Below are 19696 nucleotides of genomic sequence, written 5' to 3'. Positions count from 1 at the left end.
ACGACCCAAGATCAAGAGACACATGCTCCACCGACTGAGCCAGCCAGGTGCCCAGTGTCTTTTTAAATATGCCCCCCCAAAAAAACCTTAACAGAAATCTCCTATCTACCAAAATGAAGCCCCCCAGACTAAGTAGTCAGTTTAATGCTGGTTTATTACATACCCGATTATACACCATCAATAATGGCAACAAAATGAAGCAGATTTCATTGTTATCAAGAAATGCAAAATGCTTAGGAGATGGTCTTTTAAAACAAGGAGTTAGAAGAAATATTACCTTGATAGGAAAAAAAAAAGTTGAAATGATGGGTCTAATCAAATGACCTTTAGCAATGATGTCATAAGGACATAGGGCTCAGCAGGATGCCAGCGGCAGTGCGACGGGGCTTTTCCTCACCCTACAGATTTTGTTTGTAATGTTCTATTCACAAATTTCCTGATGCCAGACTGAAGCTAGTCACACTTTTTGGAGACACGTATATGTGGCTTTCATGGGACATCGTATAACATATGGTTCACATCTTGGGCTTTGGCATCCAACAGACCCAGGTTAGGGCCCCGGGTCTGACTCTTACGTGAGCCTCAGTTTCCTCATCTGTTAAAACAGGGATGGTCCTAGGTGTTAGCGTGTGGAGTTCTTGTTTGAGTGCTTGAGCGTTGTTTGAAAGCTAAATGAGGGTCTTGGGACACCTTTACTCAGATATCTGGCCCATGAGGTAGCCCAAAAGGTAGTTTTGTTGGCTGAGTAGAGACTGGAACTGGAACGGTGAAAAGGGATGCCAAAAGTGGGGGCACTGGATAGCGTGCCCCCAGATGACTGCTCCGACCCCGGAAGGGGCTACAGGATGTGCCTAGAGCAGGGTCAAGGTGGAGAGGAGAGGAAGCTACAACCCAGCAGGTCACGGCCACGGGCTGGCTTTGGAGTGTCTCATCGGGCAGTGCAGGGGTGGTGCAGGGTTTGATTCTGGCAACCAGCATATCAAAGAAGAATGGGGGGTGTTGGCAACTTCTACAGCTCAGTGGCATTGGGTACCTTCACACTGTCGTGCAACCAACCCCTGCGTCTAATTTTAAAGCACTTTTCATCCTCCCCAAACGGACTGTGTACCTGTTCACCCAGCCGTCTCCATTTGTCCCCAACCCTTCCTCCCAGCCTCCCTTCCTCCCTTCCTCCCAGCAGCTTGACCCCCAAGCTGCTTTCTGTGTCTACAGCTTTACCTATTCTGGGTATTTCTTATCAAAGGCATCATACGCTTGTGTGGCCTCTCGATACTGGATTCTTTGACTCTGCAGAAAGTCTTTAAGGTTCATCCATGATGGAGCATGCGTCCATGCTTTTTTTTTTTTTTTCAACGTTTTTTATTTATTTTTGGGACAGAGAGAGACAGAGCATGAACGGGGGAGGGGCAGAGAGAGAGGGAGACACAGAATCGGAAACAGGCTCCAGGCTCCGAGCCATCAGCCCAGAGCCTGACGCGGGGCTCGAACTCACGGACCGCGAGATCGTGACCTGGCTGAAGTCGGACGCTTAACCGACTGCGCCACCCAGGCGCCCCGCGTCCATGCTTTATTCCTCCTTATGGCTGGATGGCATTCCATTGTAGGGATACACTGCGTTTTGCTTCTCCATTCATCCGTTCAGTGAAAGAGCCAGATTTATGTTTCAGAAGGATTCATCTGGCTGCTGAGGAGAGAGACTGGGGCCAGGCAAGGAGGTGCTTCCCTACAGTCCAACTGAAGGGGGATGGAGAAAAATTAAAGACAGGGGCAGAAGGAGACACAGGAGCGGGAGTCTCCTGGTTGGAACTCCACGAAAGCCTGGCCCTTTGGCCCCAGAGAGGGACTGGAGGAGACGGGGACTGTCCCTGTGGCATCCTCCCTGCAGAGGACCTGCCTACACCCAATTCCAGTCCTCTCAAACCCACCTGCCTGCCAGCATCTATCCATCCCATGTCTGTTCTGGAGTCAAACTGACATCCTGATTTCTCAGCACCTCCCTGGATTGTTATCTGGCCGATGTCTCACTGGAGTCCTCGGTGGAAGGCCCCTGCTGTGCCCCATGGCCAGTCTCTTGGCTGTTAATTCTGCATTTTTGTCTCGGTTGCTGAGGACAGTCCAGTGGTGGGGACCTTGGATGCCCTCCGTGTATTAAATATAGCCGGACGGGCAAGCGAAACGCAGGCTTGTCTTCTGAGGTGGGCGGGGGAGAAATTCCTGGCATTTGCATATCCGTGGAACCAGCCTATGAAGAAGGTGGATCCAGAAGGATAAGGCAGAGAGTAACCTTACTCTTTCACTGCCCCATCATTCATGGTCTGTTTTCTTTTTTTTTTTTTCTTTTTTTGCACTTCTTGGGGGGAAAGCTTAGTTTTTACAGGTCTTCTGGTCATAACAAGTGTGGCTCAGTCTACTAACCATAAGGCCCTAAACATCATTCATTTTCAAACTCCCTGCGCCCTCCACAGGGCTCCTTAGGCTGGGAATTCTGCAGTAGGGAGGGCCTGGGGGAACTGCTTCCTACTCCCAAAAAAGCCTGATCGGACAGCACGGTCACATCACGGAAGATACAGAATGCTGGGCTTTTTCTCTGTCATGGGGAACTTGATGGGGGCAACGTCTCTTGAGTCTGGCTGCTCTTGGCTTTCCCTTTGGATGGATCCCATCCCCTTTCAGGATGGGGGACACTTTTAAGGAGACCCACAGTGGCTCCTATCTTCAGGGTCCACATCTGGACCCAGGAAATATGATTCCTCTCCCTACTTCATTAGTGATGGGGAGCTCACTCCCAACACTTCCTTTCCCCTCTTGTCTCTCTCTGCCCCCAAGGCAGGCAGGCAGCTCCAGTCTGACTGAGAGTCCTTGCTCTCCTCTTGATGAACATCAAATGCAGTCACTGGTCCCCAAGCCCCAAAGGCACCTGCCAAGCCACCAAGTGTCCTTGAAGCCCTCCTCACCAGGCTTAAGGTGAAGATGAAACACTTTCTCCCCTCCCCTAGTCCCCCCTCCCGAGTGACACTCGCTGAGTAGGTCCTTCTTGCAAGCCTCTTTAGCAGCCCAATAAATGCTTCGCCTTCTATAAGCTAGAGAGGGGGAAGGGCGCAGATCGGAAGGGATGCATTGATGGCAGTAGCAGGTGCCATGGATACCCTGTCTGAGTCCTACAGCACTTGACACGGTGTACCTACCGTAGCTTCCTACTGCAAGCCCCTCATGGGCAGGCCAGAAGTGCTGGGGGTTGGTACACTTAAGAGCAACCCTCAGCCAATGAGGGATCAGGGTTGGAGGATGAATTCCCAGTTCCCTCTCCCCCGAGGTATGTTCTACACCATTGTTGACTGTTCCTGCGGGACTGAGCCCAGGGCCCACAGTGGAACTCCCCCGTCGATGACTATATATTAGCTCCTCCGCTTCCTCCCGCCTCACCACCTCACCAGTGCTGCCTGGGGTGGCCTCCCAGACCAGCCTGACTCCAGGAGACATTCGTCTTTGCTCAGCTCTGCTTCCGGAGGACCCAGTTTCAGTCAATAGCGCTTTCAAAAGTAGGAATACTCGGAACCTATTTGCTTATTCTTAGCTCAGGGGACTTCTGCTGGAATCCCAAGACAATAGAAGTTGCAGTCAATAGTCTGTTGCCCACTGTTTATAGCATGCGTTCACATAAGTCAGTGTTTCTCTGCCTTAGCGCTGTTGACATTTTGAACCAAATGGTTCTGTGTTGTGGAAGGCTGTCTTGTGCAGTGTAGGATGTTTAGCGGTATCCCTGTCATTGACTCCCCAGTGACAGCCCCTAGTTGGGACAACCAGGTCTCTAAACATTGCTAACTGCCTCCTGGGGAACAAAACTACCCATAGTTGAGAACCACTGATGGAAGTCATCTGCTGTAAACAGCAATCTAAAGAGAGCATGATCATGATTATGGTGACAATGATGGTGGTGATGATAATGGCAATGGCGGTGATGATGATGGTGGTAATGATGGTGATGATGATGATGGTGGTGATGGTGATGATGGTGGCGATGATGATGATTATGGTGGTGATGCTGGTGGTGATGATGATGGTGGTGATGATAATGGCAATGGTAATGGTGATGGTGGTGATGGTGGTGATGGTGGTGATGGTGGTGGTGATGATGGTGGTGAGGTTGATGGTGGTGATGATGGTGGTGATGATGATGGTGGTAATGATGGTGATGATGGTGATGGTGATGATGATGATGATGGTGGTGATGATGATGGTGGTAATGATGGTGATGGTGGTGATGGTGATGATGGTGGCGATGATGATGATTATGGTGGTGATGCTGGTGGTGATGATGATGGTGGTGATGATAATGGCAATGGTAATGGTGATGGTGGTGATGGTGGTGATGGTGGTGATGGTGGTGGTGATGATGGTGGTGAGGTTGATGGTGATGATGGTGATGGTGATGATGATGATGATGGTGGTGATGATGATGGTGGTAATGATGGTGATGATGGTGATGGTGATGATGGTGATGATGATGATGGTGGTGATGGTGGTGATGATGATGGTGATGATGATGATGGTGGTGATGGTGGTGGTGATGATGATGATGATGGTGGTGATGGTGGTGGTGATTATGGTGATGATGGTGGTGATGATGGTGATGATGATGATGGTGGTGATGCTGGTGGTGGTGATGATGGTGGTGATGATAATGGCAATGGTAATGGTGATGGTGGTGATGGTGGTGGTGATGATGGTGGTGGTGGTGATGGTGATGATGATGGTGGTGGTGATGGTGGTGGTAATGATGATGATGGTGGTGATGCTGGTGGTGATGATGATGGTGGTGATGATAATGGCAATGGTAATGATGGTGGTGGTGATGATGGTGGTGGTGATGATGGTGATGATGATGGTGGTGGTGATGGTGGTGGTAATGATGATGATGGTGGTGATGCTGGTGGTGATGATGATGGTGGTGATGATAATGGCAATGGTAATGGTGACGGTGGTGATGGTGGTGGTGATGATGATGGTGATGATGATGATGGTGATGATGATGGTGGTGGTGATGATGTTGGTGATGATGATGATGATGGTGATGATGATGGTGGTGGTGATGATGTTGGTGATGATGATGATGATGGTGATGATGATGGTGGTGGTGATGATGGTGGTGATGATAATGGCAATGGTAATGGTGATGGTGGTGATGGTGGTGATGGTGGTGGTGATGATGGTGGTGAGGTTGATGGTGGTGATGATGGTGGTGGTGGTGATGATGATGATGATGGTGGTGATGATGATGGTGGTGAGGGTGATGGTGATGATGGTGGTGATGGTGGTGATGGTGGTGGTGATGATGGTGGTGAGGTTGATGGCGGTGATGTTCATAATGACAGAACATTCAAATGACTTGACCAGACTTGCTCAGGTGCTGTCAGTGGATTTAGAATTTGATCCCAGATTTTCAGCATGCCTTATCTCACTCCAAAAGCCCATGACATAGACCAGAAATATTAAGCCCAGTTCACAGACAAGGAACATCAGAAAAACCACATGCCCTCCGTGCAAGTATCAGAGCCAGGAATCAAACCAAAGCCTTCTGATTTCCAAGGCAGTGTGCTCTTTCCAGCGCACCACCGCTTCCTGCTTTACAAAGGACAAAGAGCGATGCTAGGATTTTCAAATGAAAGCTATTTGCATCCTTGGAGATGCTTCCACTGCATTTAGATCATTGAAATGAATGATAGAGTAAAGGCAAGTTGCAGACTCTCTGGAACTCACTGTTACCAGCAGACCGGCTGCGAAGTCAGCTTTCGGAATAAATATTGGCGATCCACCATGTTTCCCACCAGCCTAATCCAGCCCCTTTCATGAATGATTGATGTTTTCATGGTTCTTAGAGTTAAGAGGCTCTTCCCTATCACAGGTCAAGAGCTGACATCAACCTCACTATTTCTGCTGTAAGATAGACTTTCTGGCAGGCTCTTTCATACCGTAGCATATATTGAGCACCTACGATATGTGCAAGAGAAGGCGGCAACTCCGGAATTTCAGTACAATAGGGGTTGGAGGCTGGATAGCCTTAGCTGGAAACTGGCAGAGGGTATGATGAGTCTATGGCTCTGTCTTGAAGCCACACATGCAAAGCAAGTGGACAGCTTTTATTAGGAAAGTGGTGCCACGGAAGCCGATGGAGGTTATGGGGACAGTTAAAAACGTCCCTAAATCAGCCCTTGGGCAAGTTTGCCTGAGAAATGTGAGAGATGCCGGGGAATAAAATACACCCCCTGCCCTCTGTGAACACCATTTCCACAGTGTTCCTTGTGCTTCTGTCGTTTTTGTTCCTTCTCCTGGAAGCACCACCATGGGTGGTTTCCACCCTCCTCCACCCTCCCTGACCACCCCTGCCCATGGGCACTGGATGAAGCTGTCACAAGGGATGGCTATTGTCACTCCTGCATGAGTTCCAGGAACTTTGCTCAGGGCCACTTCCTGGAATGCATCTCCTCAGGCAGTGTGTAGCTGCTTTTATCCCAAGCAAGATGACATCCAGACACATAAACTTGGCTCCTTAAGCCCTTCAGGGTCTGGATCCTACAGCCCTCCAGCCTTCTGTGTCCTTATAGCCCTCCAGTCTTTCTTGAGCATCCACAGGAAGCATCACCTCTTCCAGGGAGGCCGCCATGATGCCCCCAGTTTCCTCTCTCTGCACGTGCGTTGATTGTAACTGCTACCACAAAGCCTGGTTTCCTTCCTAGTCTAAATATACCACCCCTCTGTGGTTCTTGTGAGCACAGCTTGGCATCTAGTAGGTGTTCAAAAATATTAGAGAGAGAGACACAAGAAGAGGGTAAAGATGTAAAAGGGAAGGGAAGAAGGAGAATAGAAGGGAAGAGGCATAAGTTAATAGCTGTCTCCAGCCAACACTGAATTATCTGGCATTCTTTCAATCAGAGATCAATTTTATCTGGCACACCTAACATAACACATGTTTCTCTGGCACACTGAAGTGCTTTCTGGATTATTAACTGTCCATTGCAGTCCTGATATTTAGTGTCAAGGTGCTTTCTTTCATTCACGTCTTTGACAATGTGTCATCCTTTCCTGTTATGAATATTGACAGCAGGTTTGAGTACATTTCATGAGTAAGGTGCCCCCATCCCACCCTCTGCCCCATCCCCTACACATAATAGATACCTGGCTTTGATTTTGAGGACTTTGCCACATGATGAATGGAAGGATCATTTCACCTGACATGAAAATGCAGGTTCTAATTAGCAAGCAGGCAGCTTGCTCTGCATCAAAGGATGAAAGGCCCGTGTCGCACCCCCAGCATGTAGCCCAGTGCCCGGCCCTTAGCGTCACCAGCATTGGAGGCAATTTTACCGACAATGCAGTGTGCGACTGTGCAAAGACCTCCTTGCAGGAAAGACCATCTCCTGCGTGAGTCTTCAAAAGCCCAGTCCCTCCCCAAACCCAGGAACCGTGTGTGCTCGTGGGAAGGATCAGCGTGCCCTGGTCACATCTGTGATCCATGCCTCCTTCCCCCCAGGTTCCTAGCCTAGCACCTGCTACCTAGGATGCCTCGGGAACATGTGTGTTGCCTGAAAAACTAAATCAAAGGCTTGTCATACTCCCGTGATTGTGTTTCACGAGACCTCTCCTCTTCTCTCTGTCCCGCCCCCAAGCCTGAACCTGAGCAACAGCGACATCCTGACTATCTATGACGGCGATGAGGTCATGCCTCACATCTTGGGGCAGTACCTTGGGAACAGCGGCCCCCAGAAGCTGTACTCGTCCACGCCAGACCTAACCATCCAGTTCCACTCAGACCCTGCCGGCCTCATCTTTGGGAAGGGCCAGGGATTCATCATGAACTACATAGGTAAGTGTCTCCTCCCGTCAATTTGTGTATGTGCATGTGTGTGTGTGTGTGTGTGTGTGTGTGTGTGTGTGTGTTTAGATGATTTCTTCTAGATGAGTCTTTGTGGGGGTTTTGTGCTATATTGGAACAGTAAATGTATGTAGTTTTTAAGCATTTGGACTCTCTGGTTGGAAGGACCAGGTTTTGAGTTTTAGTGCTGCTATCAGTGGCTGTGGGATCTTGGGCAAGTCGCTTGGCCTCTCTGAGCCTTTTTGTCATCTGTAAAATGGAAAAACTGATAGCTGCTCCAGAGGCTTCATACCAGGACTCAGTAGATAATGCCTCATGACTTTCAGAGTCACAGTGTTCCCCTTGTAGTCAGCTGGGATTTTATATCATCAGCAAACTCTCCTGTGTTTGTGACTTCTCAAAGCCCCATCTCCATCAGCTTGCCTGACCTGAAGCTTGGCTCTTCCTAAGGTCTCTTCTTCCCCTGCAGCCCCACCGAAAGCAGAAGGCACTTGCCCTCCACCTCCAGTCCCGCAAGACATAAGAGAGGCAAGAGGAATCTTCCTTGATCTTCAATGCGGCTTCCAAACCATTTCTGTCCCCTTCGTGTCCAAACAAACAAACAAAATCCAAAAAACACCTGCTGTGAAGTTCAGGCTAAGTTCACGCTCGACCTTCTGACACTCTCTTCTTGCTGTTTCTTCCATCCACAGCCTTCCCTCCTTATCCCCCACTTATGAACCCCCCTTCTTCATTGCTGGCAGTCACCCTTCTCTGCTCAACCCCTGAATGCTGGAGGGTCCCAACTCCGTCCTGAGTCCTGTCCTCTGTCTGTCTAGACTCACCCATGTGCCTCAAAGGGCCGCATGCATGTGAAAACAAGTCCCTGGCTTTTTTGGTTTCTTCGTTTCTGGCTGGTAGACGTTTCTCATCCCTTCCCGCTCTGCTACTCTCAGAGAGGCAGACACAAGTGTTGATCTTCTCTTTTATCTTTCTCTGGGGCCTTTTCTTCCCTTGATTGTACTGCTAAGTATTTTCAGAGTGTTACTGCTGCCACTTTCCATGGGCTCTCCATTTTTTACTGGGGCGAGGGGGGAGCTGGGCATAGCAGAACAGCTCTTGCTGGCTATCTAGGCGAGGTGCCCTCCAGAGTCATCTGCCTTTGGAAGGAGAGTTTCTGGTGGCTTGGCTTCAGTCTCTCTCCTTAGCCCTCTCTTCTCCTCCTGCCCACCCCTCCGCCTCCCAGTTGGAAGATGAGGTCATGGTTTTGCTCATTTGTCCCCTCTGGTGCCTGAGTCAGCCTTCCAAAACTGCATTCAGCCTGGTGGCGGAAATCTGACCCTGTGCAAGGCTGCTCAAGGTTAACCTGGAAGTCTGGCCAATGTTCACTTTGGCACTATCTTGAAGAGGAGGTGTTCCTATTTATTGAAGCTGAAACTTTAGATTTGCGTGACCACTTGCACTTGGCAGGCACTCTTACATACATTATTTTATTTCATTATCTCCATTTTCCAGAGAGTTTGGTTCCCAAGAGTCTCTCCATATGTGCCAGGCCCTGCACTAGGCTCCAGGACCCAAGGATGCATAGACAGCTCTCCCTGCCTTTCTTTCTCTGGCTGGCGAAAGTGGGGGAGGCGGTCCCGTTAACAATGTCAGGATCACATGCTGCCTCCGTGGGAGAGGCCAGTGGGGTTTTAGGGACACAGAGCCTGGCTAATGTGGGTAACACAAAAAGAGAACAGTTGTGTTCTTCTTTCTGTTAAAGAAACACACGCTCGATTTCACAGGGAAGGCAGGTGGGCTTCTGCATTTAATCCTGATGCTGTCAATTGCTTGTGACTATCTGTGTTGAAGATCATGTTGAAAAGAACTCCAAGGAGGCCACGCCTGAAGTCAGTGGGAGAAGAATGACATGATCGCCCAATGCCGTCTGCTATGGCATGGGGGAGGTCGTTGCTATCCTGGGTTTAACTAGGCATAGATGCAATTCTCATTGCACTGAAAGGTCACATGGAAGGGTCAGGGGTTTCCACGGTCATCTAGAGATTTCTGAAGCCCCTAGACTGATCTCTAGGCCAATACCCACCTCTGCAATGCGGCCAAGGCTAATCTGCTAAGACTGCTGCAGAACCTTCTACAGAAACACACGGGGCTTACATGATTCTGATCTCCCATAATTCAGCTTTGCCCAGACAGGAGCAAAGAACCGTTCTCCTCACTGTTTCTTGTGCTTTGCTGGTGTCTGTGGCCAAAGTGCATGGAGGCAAGGGAATAAAAAAGCAGAGATGGGTGAGTTTTTCAAAAAGATATTAGTCACTTGTGTGTTTATTCCTCCAATCCTAGGGCAATAAATACACTCCATATTGTAGGTCAACTCCAATCAAATGACAGTAATTCCTGGGAGTCTGTGTTGAGGATTGGAGGTTTTGGTCTGACTCAAAGAAAGAGATTGTGATGATCGATTAGTGATGTCTGCCATGAGCATAAGACTGGTTCATGGAGGCATGTACTCAGTGCATTTGAGTATTTTCTTTTGCCCAAAACTTGGACCATGATGCTGCTCTTGACCACGAGCCTAGGACCATGACTTCAGATCCTCATATTCCTAGTGCCTGGCATATAGTAAGTGCTCACAAAATCTTAGTCAAACAAATCAATAAAACCATACAAAATTCATCTTAGTGAGGTGCTGGGGTGGCTCAGTCAGTTAAGCATCTGACTCTTGATTTCCACTCAGGTCATGACCCCTTGGTTGTGGAATTGAACCCCACATTGGGCTCCATGCTGAGCATGGAACCTGCTTAAGATTCTCTCTCTTACTCTCTCTCCCTCTGCCCTTCTCTCCTACTCGTGCGCTCTCTAAAATTAAAAAAAAAAAATTAAACTCATCTTAGAGTCATATCCTGCACATTATTTAGTTTTCACATTGCCTTAAATGATAGACAAGGTCATAATTCTTTTTTCAAGTTCATTTATTTTGAGTATGAGAGAAAGAGAGAGAGAGAGCGTGTATGCAAATGTGAGCAGGAGAGGGAGAGACAAACAGGGAAAGAGAATCCCAAGCAGGATCCACTTAACCAACTGAGCCACCCAGGCACCCCCAGGGTCATAATTCTTGATCTCAACTCTATGATTGAGGACAGTGAGGTTCAGAGATGTTTATCAACATAACTGGAATCACACAGCTTCTAAAAGAAGGACAGACCCGAAGGGAGGTCCTCCAACTCCTAGGCCAGCTTTCTCATTCTTAACAAAGTTAAGGGCCCATAAGGCTGGAACCTCCATCTAGGGTGCTGGGTAAATGTGCAAATTCTTGAATCAGGGTCTCCGGGGGTGGAGCCTAGTAACCAAAGAACAGGAAGGCTATGTGACTTAGCCAAGGCCAGCTAATTAGTGAACGTTGGGGCCAAGATCTGAGTCATGGCGGCTCCAACTTGATAATCAAGAATGTGAGCACTGCACAGGAGACGGTGGGTCTCACAGGAGCGTGTAGCCATGCTGGCCCGGACTGAAAAGTCAGACAAGCAAACCTTTCTCCGCCTCCGAGCACTTGGCACAGGCAAACCATATATCCAGTATCTGCCCCCGTTTCTCCCCTTTCATCCATAGCTTGAACATTTGCAGCTGTGTCCTAAATCCCGGGCTTGGCTGATTTTTCAAAGGCCTAAATATAGAGGCTCCTGTTCCCCACGAAGCAACTCCAGGAGCCATTTCCCTCTCCCCTTCTTCTGGCAGACACCCGTGAGATCTCTGTTCCCCAAATAAAGTCATGATGAAATCCCAGGAAAAGCCATCGCTTTTTTCTCAGAATGACTTTCCTACGGACAGCGAAGGTACACTCTGCTTTCCGCAAAAGCACATGAGAGCTGCGGATTCATTGCACAGCATCATTAGCTCGCTTCTCAAAAATCTGTGCAGTGGGCACTTGGAAGCAAGGTCAGGCTTTGGGTTGCTGGCTCAGTAACGAGGATTTGCCGAAGGAAAGCGGGATTATTCCAAGGGAAGACTCTATGGTAATGAGCTGGGGGTAGCATATTTTGGGAGTGCACTTAACGTTCGCTGATGGTTTGCAACATGATTGGAAGAATGCACCAATAATTATTTTTATTTCCACAGCTGAGTGTTTCTCTTAATCCAGATTACAAAAATATATATCACAAATCCATCAGACCCATGTACTTACAGACTGTCTTAGGATGAGGCTGGGAGTGTTAGCTACCATTGCTGTGTAACAAATTATCCTCACCCCCTAAAATTAGCAGTGCACATTTATGATCTCACAGTTTCTGTGGGCCCGGAATTCAGCAGTTCGTGCTGGGTGGTCCTGACTTGGGATTTCTCATGGGTTTGTACTCACGGTGTCAGCTGGGGTTGCACTCATTTGACCGCTGGATTGGGGCTGGGAGCGCCATTTCCAATATGGCTGACTCATGCGGTTAGCAAGTCAATGCCCATTGTTGGTGGGAAGCCTTAGATTCTCTCCACATGGATCTCTCCAGAGGGCTGCCCCAGCATCCTCACAACGTGGCAGTTGCTTTCTCCAAAGAGCAAGGGGAGAGCCTCTCAACATCTTTGATGATCTAGGTGCCGGAATCACACATTATCACTTCTACAATAGTCCATTGGCTGTGCACATCAGCCCTGTTCGGTGTTGCAGGGAGTACAGGAGAGTGTGAATTCCTGGAGGTGAGAATAATGGGGTGAGGGTGGACATCATGGAAAGGAAGGACCCGAGACCCAGAGAGAAGTGGCTGTACCCCAAATCACGTTGCTAGTAAGTGGCAGAGCTAGGATTCTGTCTCGTTCTAAATCCTACACTGACTTTGTCAAACCAAAAGAATGCTTGATAGGCTCAGTGGCCCATGGGGAAAAGCTCATCGTAAAGATCCCGCTGGAGCAGAGTTCTTGCAATTTAAGGGATTTTTTTGAAGTGGGTTACTTCTTTCTGGAGACCTTTTCTTCTGTCTGCGCCTTTCCTCTGACGTTGTAAAGGGAACCCCACGTAGGAAGGCCCACCTCCTCATCCAAGGACGATGTTTTTGTTTTAAAGAGGTGTCAAGGAATGACTCCTGCTCAGACTTGCCCGAGATCCAGAACGGCTGGAAAACCACCTCTCACACGGAGCTTGTGAGAGGAGCCCGAATCACCTACCAGTGTGACCCCGGCTATGACATCGTGGGGAGTGACACCCTCACCTGCCAGTGGGACCTCAGCTGGAGCAGCGACCCCCCATTTTGCGAGAAAAGTAAGAGCCCTCCGGTTTTCTTCTTCTAGGTCGGGGGGTGGTGAATCCCTCCCGTGGAGTATTTTTCACGTAGATGCCGCAGAATCACTTACTGTCAGATCTGGCCTCCCTCCTACCCCACCAACTCACTGGTACTGCTCCCAGCTGTCATCTTGTGGCTCTAAGGGCAGGGCTGTCAGACCCAGGTGCCTCCGGAAGCCTGGCAGATGATGGAAATGAGTGAAATAGACTGAGTGCGAGACAGTAAGGAGTGGTGTAGAGTGCGGTACGTGGGAATGTAAGCCCGCGTTAAAATGTCATTCAGATTGGTCGCTAAAATGCCTGCTGCAGCAAAGCAAGACCAATGCACCCAGGAGGCTGGAATGGTGGCTATCTGGATGAAGCCAGCTACCTGCGCTAGGAGTTTCGAACTGGGGCTCCCAGGTCCCATTTGGATTGGTCTTGCTTGGCTGCAAGATGACATCAGGCATGAGGGCCAGGCGTGGCCGGTGACAGCTGCGTCTGGTGTCTCGAGAAGCCAGCCAAGAAGAAAGTGCTTCTGGTTTCTACACCGAAGCCTTAGTTGTTGGGAGGTGGGGGAGGTAAATTTGCGGGTGGTCTCTTCCCACTAACCATTGGCTTCCTACCTCCTCCTACACAAGCCTCCAATCTGCAGCCATTTGCTGGGAACCCTTGGGGAGACTTCGGGAGACCCGCTCAGCCTGCCTGGAGTGACCAGTTGCACGATATGAAATATTAAGTGTCAGCAGAGAAAGAGGGTATTGGGGAAGGGTTGGGGGGAGGGGAGGGCTACAGGCAATCCCTGTCAGAAATATTCCAGTGGCAAGGAAAGTTAATTATAATGGGAGAAACAGGAGAGAGCTTGCTAGAAATCCACAGAATGGGCTGCATAAACACCTGTTCCACGACACTACGTAGTGTCTGTGTTCACGTGTGTGAATCGTGATAGAAAATGAAAAGCCCACAGGGAGGACAGCACGTGTGGTGAGACATATCACAGGCACATTAACATGATCTACGTCGTCATGATTTTTAAAATGTTTTCGGGGTCTCCTCGGTGGCTCAGTCCGTTGAGCGTCCGACCTCAGCTCCGGTCATGATCTCATGGGTTTGTGAGTTCGAGCCCCGCACCAGGCTCTCTGCTGTCAGTGCAGAGCCAGCCTCGCATCCTCTGTCTCCTTCTCTCTCTGCCCCTGCCTGGCTCATGCTCTCTTTCTTTCTCAAAAATAAACATGAAAAAAATAAATCAATAGGAAGCCTGGGTGGCACAGTCAGTTAAGTGTTCGACTTCGGCTCAGGTCAGGATCTCACAATCCATGGGTTCGAGCCCCGCTTCAGGCTCTGTGCTGACAGCTCTGAGCCCAGACCTGGCTTCGGATTCTGTGTCTCCCTCTCTCTCTGCCCCTCCCCCACTTGCAAGTGCTCTCTCTCTCTTTCTCTCAAAACTCTACATTTTTAAAAATTAAATAAAAAGGTAAATAAACATTAAAAATTTTTAACTAAAAAATAAATAGTGTTTTAAATATACATGTCCTAATGATTTTTAATTTTCTTAGTAACAATGATTTGTCAAATTCTTGAACAATAATGACTTTTAACTTTTTGAAACATAATGATTTTTAAGTATTTTGAATAATGATTTTTACAGTTTTTGAATAATCATGATTTTTAAATTTTTTGAGGAATGATTTTTAAATTTTTTGAATAATAATAATTTTAAATTTTTAATAATAATGATTTTTAGATGTTTTAAATAATAATGATGATACACATTGCGTTAATGAGGGGTTTTTTTTAAAGTTTATTTATTTTTGAGAGACAGAGAAAGACAGAGTATGAGTAGGAGAGGGGCAGAGAGAGAGAGAGAGAGAGAGGGAGACACAGAATCTGAAACAGGCTCCAGGCTCTGAGCTGTCAGCACAGAGCCCGACGCGGGGCTCGAACCCACGGACCACGAGATCATGACCTGAGCTGGAGTCGGATGCTCAACCGACTGAGCCACCCAGGCGCCCCACATTAATGAGTTTTAAAGGCTTGGAGGAGACTAAGCTAGCTATCTGTGGGAAACTCTCAACTGTCTCAATTTTTACCAGAAAAAGGCACAAATTAAAGCCAGTGAATCTGCACTGGGCCCCTTCTGGGTATCAGCGTTTATGTTCCCACGCTGGTTGCCTGTCAGGACTCCACATCTAAGACCAAGCGAGATCCACCAACCCACCTCGGTGGCTTCTCTTTTGTGAAATGAGAACAGAGAACGTCCTCAGAACAGTAAGGTCTCCCCTGAGAAGTCCTGAGTGTGGTTTGGTGCCTGCCTTTCATTCGTTCATCGCTTAAACTACACTCTTGACATTAAAAGATGTACGTAACCGAATCTTAACATCACGCAAGCAGCAAGTGCTTCCTTACGGTACTCAACCAGTAGCAACATCTCGGGGTACAAAGTGAAAATCCCTCATGATCTCACTCTCGAGAAATGATGCCGCTCTTAAAAGTTTATTCTGTGTTGTTCCAGTCACAGTGTGTGTTACACAGATACACGTATGTGCATGTGTCCCGTGCAAACATAGACAGAGAGATAGCCCTACAGAAACGGCTGGAGAGACCGATATTTTGCCACAACAGGGATCACTGTATACAAAGGGCCTTGTGCCTGCCGTTTTGCAGCTCAGAAATCCAGACCCTTTTTCGTGTCACACGTTGTCCTCCTTCATTCTTTTTTAATTGGTTTACTGTCTTCCTTTTATGTCTATTGATTTTTTAATTGAAGAGTAATGGGTGCTTGTTTTGCTAGATTCAAGCACCACAAAGAAAGCAGTGAAGGGCTCCTCACTCTGTTCTCTTCGGTGGTTGCTCAGGATTCTGTAGAAAGGCTGTTCCGTATTTAACTCTTCCCCTGTCAAAGGATCTACACTGTTTCTCTCTCTCTCTCTCTCTCTCTCTCTCTCTCTCTCTCTCTCTCTCTCTTTTGTACCATTACAAATCACGGTGCAATGATGTACAACCCCGTACGTAGGTCTTTGGGCCCTGATGCAAATATTTCTTTGGGCTGCTTCCTGTAAGTGGAATTAAATGCAAATCTGTTTCATCCTGGCCTGTTCTCCAGCCACCTTTGATGGGCTCAGGTGCATGATCTTCCAAACAGGAAAAGAACCGAGTTAGGAAACTGTCCACGTCATCCCGCAGCTCTCAGCAAACCTGTGATCATCCAGAGCCCTAACGCCCTCCCGGTCTGATTTCACCCTAGTCATGTACTGCACTGACCCCGGGGAAGTGGACCACTCAACCCGCTTAATCTCGGATCCCGTACTCCTGGTGGGCACCACCATCCAATACACCTGCAACCCGGGCTTTGTGCTGGAAGGGAGCTCTCTTCTGACCTGCTACAGCCGCGAGACCGGCACGCCCATCTGGACCTCGCGCCTGCCCCACTGCGTTTGTGAGTCCTGTGTGTTGACTTGATGCCTGAGTGGGTCTGCTTCCTCGTATTCGTGGTGGAGGGCTGGGCTGCTAGGAGGACGCATTCCAGCCTTCGGGAGGGTTTATTATTATTACCATCCCACGCCGCAGCTGGCAGATTGAAGGCATTGGATATCATGTCGTTTACAGTAAAATTTGTGGATTCACCTCCCTTCGCCTCAGGGAGCCTCGTGAGCATTGTACTGTTGTCTCCATTTCAAAAGAGGAATACTAAGGTTCAGAGAAGTCAAGTCATTGCCCCGTGAAACACAGCCAGTTAATTAGTGGAGGCCAGGGTCAAACCCAGACCTGCCTGCCTCTGCTGAAAATCAGGCCGTCCACAGGACACGAAACAGGCCGACTTAAACTCTCTTTGGCCTTATCTGTGTGAAACCCCTAACACAAATGTTGGGTTAGGAAAAGACTTTTGGGCTTTCTTAATCATAAAAAAATAAAAAACAAAAAGGCTTCCGAAGTCACTCTGACAAGGGAGGAATTCTTTTCTTGCCAAGCTGGGGAGGCGGAGGGCAGTGGTCCAGGGGTCTCAGGCTGACCGCACGAGGAATCACCCGAGAAGTTTTAAAACTCACTGGAGAGTCTGATGCTCCTGGCCTGGGGCGTAGTGCTAGCACTGGGGTTTTTCAAAGCTCCCCCGGGGTTTCGATGTGTAGCCAGGGGTCAGAACCATCGCTTAGAGAAATCAAGAGGCCACACAGAAGGAGGAAAGCCTCACACAATAAATATGAGGACCTGAGAACCCGTCAGCCACGCTGATATTTTTTTTAATGTTTGTTTATTTATTTTTTAGAGAGGGAGAGTGAGAGTGAGCACGTGTGCACGTGTGCGAGCAGGGGAGGGGCAAAGAGTGAGAGAGGGAGAGAGAGAGACTCCCAGGCAGGCTCCAAGCTGCCAGTACGGCTACATCAACATTAAAGGCTTCTGCACAGAAAAGGGAGACTTTATTGTTCGGTGTTCCCGCGGAACAAAGAATCTTGGACCGCACACCTTGGGTCCCCATCTGCCTCTTTAGTCCAAGTCCTAGAATTTCAGAGCTAAGGGCATCTTGGAGGTAAAATGCTATATACAGCTGATGGGTAATTCAGACACAAGACACGTTGGCTCCCTTTTACAGACAATAATGGTCATTATTTATCGATGGTGTAAGACATTGTGCTAACCACATGATATGCATTTGTGAACGTGCATATATATGTATGTGTGTGTGTGTGTGTGTGTGTGCAAATATACTAAAGAAACCAGGCCTCAGATGGGAAAATAGGTAACAGCAGTTTTTGTTGACTGAATGTACGAAACACATTGCTAAACAGATTATATATGCGTGTGAACGTATAGGTGTGTAAATTCATATACTGTGTACATATCTGTAAATGTGTGGATGCATGTATGTGTGCCCAGAAGGGAAACTGAGACCCACAGGAACATGTGATCAAGGTCACAGCTCTGGTCCATGAGCAGAGCTGGGACCGGCCTTGGAGTCCAGGGTGCCTACCAGCAGCTTTACCCTCGCCCTTATTTCGCTGCAGGTGGCAGGGCACAAACCCATGCAGGGATGTCCCAGCGGAGTTATAGCCCATGGCCCTAAGCCCTCACCCGCAAGCACATCCCCTTCCAGTCCCCAGACCTTTGGGCCAGATGGACACCACGTTATGGGGAGAATTGTGTCTCCTGGAAGGAAGTGTTGGCTAGCCCCGATGCCGTAACTTGGACCTTTTTTGGAACTAGGGTCTTTGCAGAGGTAGTCAAGTGAAGATGAGGTCCCACAGGATTGGGATGGGCACCAGTCCAGTGCCTGGTGTCCTCAGAAGAAGAGGGAAATTGAACATGGAGACACAGGGAGAGCGTGATTCCAGGCTTACCAGTCGAGGAACACCAAGAATTGCCCAAGCTACCATTGGAAGCCAGGTGGGGATACGGGAGGATCCTTCCCCCCAGGTTTCAGAGGGAGCGTGACTCCATGGCCACCTTGACCTCAGACTTTTACCCTCCAGAGCTGTGAGACAATACATTTCTGTTGTTCAAAGCCCCCCCCCCGCCCCCCGACCCCGACCCCTGGTCAAGTGCACTTTGCTACAGCAGCCCAGGAAACCAAATGTGTTTCCCATTTCCTCCTGGTGACTGTAAGGGTGATCAGAACGCTTTGAACCAGTCAAGCTGCAGAGACCCAGAGATGAGAAGCGAAAAATAAAAGCTTATTTAAAAGTACTGAAAGGTGGAGATAGCACTGAAAGAAAGAAAGAAAGAAAGAAAGAAAGAAAGAAGAAAGAGGCAAGGAAGAAAGAAAGAAAGAAAAGGAAGGAAGGAAGAAGAAAGAAAGAAAGAAAGAAAGAAAGAAAGAAAGAAAGAGAAAGAAATAGGAAAGGAGGGAAGGAAGGAAGGAAGGAAGGAAGGAAGGAAGGAAGGAAAAAAGAAAGAAAAAGAAAAGGAAGGAAGGAAGAAAAAAAGAAAGAAAGAAAAGGAAGGAAGGAAGGAAGGAAGAAAAGAAAGAAAGAAAGAGAAAGGAAAGAAGGGAGGAAAGAAGGAAGAAAAAAAGAAAGAAAGAAAAAGAAAAGGAAGGAAGGAAGAAAAAAAGAAAGAAAGAAAAAGAAAAGGAAGGAACGAAGAAAAGAAAGAAAGAGAAAGGAAAAGAAGGGAGGAAGGAAGGTAGAAAGAAAGAGAAAGAAAGAAAGAAAAAGAAAAGGAAGGGAGGAAGAAAGAAAGAAAGAGAAAAAAAGAAAGGAAAGGAAGGGAGGAAGGAAGGAAGAAAAAAGGAAAGAAAAAGAAAAGGAAGGAAGAAAGAAAGAAAGAGAGAGAAAGAAAGAAAGAAAGAAAGGAAGAAAAAAAGGGAAGGAAGGAAGGAAGGTAGGAAGGAAGCAAGGAAGGAAGAAAAGGCACTTCACTAATGAGGCACAGCCTCCAAAGACCCTCTGAGCTACACCGGCTGCTGGGTTTCTGAGAGGCGCACACCTCCGTCCCTTCGGGACTGTCTCACCCCAGAATCTCCATTGTGACGGCTTCCCTGACACCCGTGCTAATGAGTAACAAGCCAAGCTGGGTGTCGGGAGACATGCGAGGCTCCCGGAAGCCCAAAGAGGAACCCGTTACAGGCAAGCGAGCCCGGCAGGAGATTCGAGGCAGAGGATAGTCAG

The 19696-nt window shown here is 48.3% G+C and overlaps 1 protein-coding gene across 3 annotated transcripts in view; it reads left to right on the top strand.

The window, feature by feature from the left end:
• SEZ6L (seizure related 6 homolog like) overlaps positions 1–19696 on the top strand; it is a 177188-nt gene that overhangs the window by 138735 nt on the left and 18757 nt on the right. For all 3 annotated transcript variants that reach the window (XM_053902223.1, XM_053902224.1, XM_053902222.1), the window contains exons 10-12: positions 7665–7861; positions 12900–13094; positions 16339–16530. In XM_053902223.1, the coding sequence (XP_053758198.1) occupies positions 7665–7861; positions 12900–13094; positions 16339–16530 (584 nt within the window). The remainder of the gene's footprint in view (positions 1–7664; positions 7862–12899; positions 13095–16338; positions 16531–19696) is intronic.

Source organism: Panthera pardus, unplaced genomic scaffold (genome assembly GCF_024362965.1).
Source record: "Panthera pardus isolate Hobbes unplaced genomic scaffold, ASM2436296v1 HiC_scaffold_15, whole genome shotgun sequence".
NCBI classification, from domain to species: domain Eukaryota; kingdom Metazoa; phylum Chordata; class Mammalia; order Carnivora; family Felidae; genus Panthera; species Panthera pardus.
This window is presented reverse-complemented; position numbering and strand designations above follow the sequence as displayed.